Source organism: Trachurus trachurus (assembly GCF_905171665.1).
Source record: "Trachurus trachurus genome assembly, chromosome: 22".
NCBI classification, from domain to species: domain Eukaryota; kingdom Metazoa; phylum Chordata; class Actinopteri; order Carangiformes; family Carangidae; genus Trachurus; species Trachurus trachurus.
The window spans coordinates 28,323,573-28,327,679 of record NC_139907.1 but is presented as its reverse complement, the minus strand read 5'-3'; the positions used below and the strand labels follow the sequence as shown (position 1 = coordinate 28,327,679).

At 40.2% G+C, this 4,107-nt stretch overlaps 1 protein-coding gene across 1 annotated transcript; it reads right to left on the bottom strand.

Moving 5' to 3' along the window:
* Positions 1-1,139: 1,139 nt before the first annotated feature.
* Positions 1,140-3,825, bottom strand: LOC311005277 (interferon-inducible GTPase 5-like; the record flags this gene model as incomplete). The annotated part of the gene is made up of 3 exons (XM_083997634.1): positions 1,140-1,777; positions 2,231-2,793; positions 3,677-3,825. The coding sequence occupies 3 exons, from the start codon at positions 3,823-3,825 to the stop codon at positions 1,140-1,142; spliced, it is 1,350 nt and encodes a 449-aa protein (XP_083853760.1).
* Positions 3,826-4,107: the final 282 nt, after the last annotated feature.

The window sequence follows — 4,107 nt, the reverse complement described above, 5'->3', positions numbered from 1 at the left end:
GCGGTTCAGCACCTTGGACAGCTGCGGGGGGAGGGTGTCGGAACAGCGGGGTGTCGGAATGGAGAGCCGTCCCCACACCAACCTCAGTGCCTCCCTGGAGTCTGAGGCACCAAGATCAAATCAGTGTCCTCATGGATGGTGATCTGACAGTGACCACATCAAAGCACAAACAACATTTACCTTTACATGTCAAAGACGTGTCTGACCAAGACTCAAGAAACTCATTCACAACTTCATACCCCCCAGAGTTGATTATATCAATGTTCTCCTCCATGGGTTACCAGTTACCACATGAGACCATTAGAAAGCTGTGGATCACATCTGTCTAAACAGGCTTTACTGGTTTTAAACAGAAACTAAAAACTGTTATTGTCCCCTACATTCTTCTAATCTCACAGTTTACCTCAAACATAAACTCTATTTATGTTCACTCATATACAGGTTGTGATAGGTAGATATATTTTATTAGTCACCATTATGAAAGTCATGAAACAACATGATACAACACAAAAAAAAAACAAGAATGAAGGCAAGAGTCAACAGAGTCAGGAACATAACTTCATACACACAAAATACAAATGAGAAACAGGAACGACTGAACTTGACTAACAGCTAATCTGAAGACAAGCTGGTAGATGTAAGGACAGAGGTTAGACTACATGTACACAGAGGCTGACAGGATATAAGTCAACAATAGGAAGGTTAGAGGTAAACACCAAGGAATTCAAACAGATGCATGACACAAATCTTTACAAAATAAAACAGAAGATAACTCTGTGTCTGAACAGGATGTCCAGATGTGTCTGACATACATACACAGATAGCATCACTTACTGACTCATGTCTGTCCAGCAGGTTTTATTTCTTTTTAGTTTTATTTTTTAAAACTCTATAGTTTAGATACAATTTAGAACTTGATTAAGAGCTTTCTTCAGTATTTTTTAGTCTTGTATTTATGTAGTTCATCTGCTTTTTGTGCTATAAAATGTTTTAAGATTTCAGTTGGTCACTGGTGGTGGTGGAAATATTCAGATTCTTTATTTCAGTAAAATCAATGATAGATCACAGAAAGATACCACACAGCTCCCTGCTTTGTACACCCTCAGTTTGACATGTGTCATATTTCCCATCATTCATCATCAGACCGAGGTGTTTAAGCCCAGGGCCTTTTCAAATACCTTCTGTGCATCGACAGAAAGCATGTTGAGAGCAGAACTTAGTGCATTGTAGGTGGAGGCAAAAGACAGGCCCATTGCTGCTGGGATTCCAATTAATGGAATGTATCTAGCTCCTTCCTCTGCTGCCATTAATGCAACAGTGATTGTTAAGGATAGCAGAAACTTTTGGACAACTTCTCTGGTAATCTCTACTGCAGACAGTGGTGATGTCATCACTGCTTTAAGATCAGCCAGTGGCAAACCTGTTGTTTGAGCAAGATTCTGCAGTGACTCCATATCAACACCAAAAGTAACTTGGTACTTGTTGATGTTCACAACCAGAAGGCCTAGATCAACAACAGCAGAGACACCAGGGACTGGTGCAGCTCCTATCAGAGCAGATACAGAAGCTAAGTACTTTATCTGTGACTCTAAAATCTCTTTCTTCTTCTTGATTATCGCTCTACTGACGTTGGGTAGACCACACAGCAGAACATTCCTCTTGTGAGCAGGAAGTTCTCTCTCCAGAGTCACCTGCAGCAGATGGAAATCATAGAGGTGCAGCGTACGGCTGGAAACCAGGAAGACCTGAGGAGAGTCAAGACCTTGTTCCTGGAGACCTGTGTCACATCGAAGGGGAAATCAATATCAAGCAGTTAGGTCAAAAAAGGAAAATCCAAGGCACTCTTCTTCAACAATATAAAAAGCCTTTATTTATACAATGGCTATATCAAACAAAAACATTTGAGTTATGGGTTACAGCCCACACGTTTCGGCAGAAGCCTTCTTCAGGGTGCAGTTAGGGTTAAGGGTTAATATGTCAATATAAAAATATGTTGATGAGTCTCCCTTAAAATCTGACCCTTATCTAAAGAAGGACTGTTGGCCACTAGATTTATAAAAGTGGTAATACTGTGGAATTATTTTTCAGTGTATCAGGGTGTAATAAATTGTAGTAGGCTAAGGCTTCTGAAATACAGATACCAGATGTTTTTTTCAGCATAGCTAAAAAGTTTGTTTGATTCTATAGCAGTAATTCATTTATTATAATTAATTTAGATGACTGTTCTTACCTTGAATGCAGTTCTTCCTGATCTTATCCAGTGTCTTTTCAGCATTGAACTCGTCCTCATCCTCCTCTTCATCCTTTAAGCTATGATCGATCTTTGAGCGAACAAAGTAGAACTTTTTCTTCATCTTCTGAATCTCCTGAGCCAGTTTCACATCATTTTCTCTGAAGCGATCAGCTGAGACGATGATGAAGAAGTCAAACCTCTCAAATCCAACATGCTGCAGGTACTTGTCAGCAGGAAACTTGGTGGTACCAACACCAGGCAGATCCCATATTTTAACATTGGGATCATGTGGATGGGGGTATGGTGTAACTTCAGTGGTGGTTTCTGTAGTACCAGTAGGAGCAGCATTCTTATCTCTGTTAGTTATGCCTCTGAGGGCATTAACAAAGCTGGATTTACCAGCACCAGACTCTCCTGTGATGGCAATGTTAAGCTGAATATTATCTTGCTCTTGTAAATACTCCTGGATCTTTGCAGCTCCTGCAGCAGCCCCTTCACTTGCAATAACTTCACTAATGTCAATTATTTCAAATGAGTCGAATGGATCCTCCATGCTGATCCTTAAAAGAACAAAAAAAAAAAAGGAAAAATACCACATTGTTTTAATTTGCAGAATATACAAAATTATACAATGAATATTATAAGTTATAAAAGACACAATGTGTTATAAAGTCAGTTCTGCTGTAGATAGAGTGTGTCAGATTTAATTATCTCCTTTCATGTTTTGTTTCCAGTCACACAGTCTCTTATTTAGCTGACTAAATGGTCACAGATTAGATTTAACTGTCTAACAGAGAATTACATCATTACATCATTCTTTTCTGGGCAGATTGAATCGTAGGCAACTGGACTTGTATTTGTCTGGGAAGACGTTTCGCCTCTTATCCAAGGGGCTTCATCGGACTAGTGAGACTTGTTAATCTTAATCTTAATCAAAGTTTAAATTCAACTGCTTGTTTCAAGTAAACAAGCAGTTTATATTTTATTGGGTCAACAGCTGTGTAGTATTGTGATCCTTTATTTAAAAAATACTCAATTACAACTTTGTGCACAATTCAATCTGAGTGTCAGATTAAACTCTTGACACATCTTTCTCTCAAATGTTGTGAAGCAGAACCATACATTAACATGAACAGGAAACTCATGAAGTCAAACTATACTTAGTTTCTCTCCAACACATGTTAACACTGAGTGATGGTTTTAGCAGTGAACATTTATTTAGTGTGATGTGGCAGTCTTACTCTGTTCTCCTGGTTCAGTCCAGTCAGCAAGTGTTTGTTGTGACCAGCAGCCTCCTCCTGAGATCTCCTTCAGCTCTCTGATACACTCTGCTTCTCTTCACCAGCTGAGAAGGTTTAAGTCACTGGAACAGAGTAGTTCATCTACAATCAGATACCAGGCCAGCCCTTTATAGAGAGTCAAACCAATCACACATATTCTCACTGAAGAGCAGAGCAGGTTGCCACTGGAAACTTCTTCCACTCCTCCATGATGATATCACAGAGCTGGTGGAGGATAGACACCTGGTGCTCCTCCACCTTCCACTTGAGGATGCTCCACAGATGATCAGTAGGGTTTAGGTCTGCAGACATGTTGGACAGTCCATCACCTTTACCCTCAGTGTCTTTAGCAAGGCAGTGGTCGTCTTGGAGGTGTGTTTGGGGTCATTGTCATGTTGGACTACTGCCCTGGGCCCAGTTTCTGAAGGGAGGGGCTCATGCTCTGCTTCAGTATGGCACAGTACATGTTGGCGTTCATGGTTCCCTCAGAAACTGGCCAGTGGTTCAGACATTAATGGCTGTGTGTTGAATTATTTTGAGGGGACAGCAAATTTGTACACTGACTACTTTACATTGTATCAAAGTGTCATATCT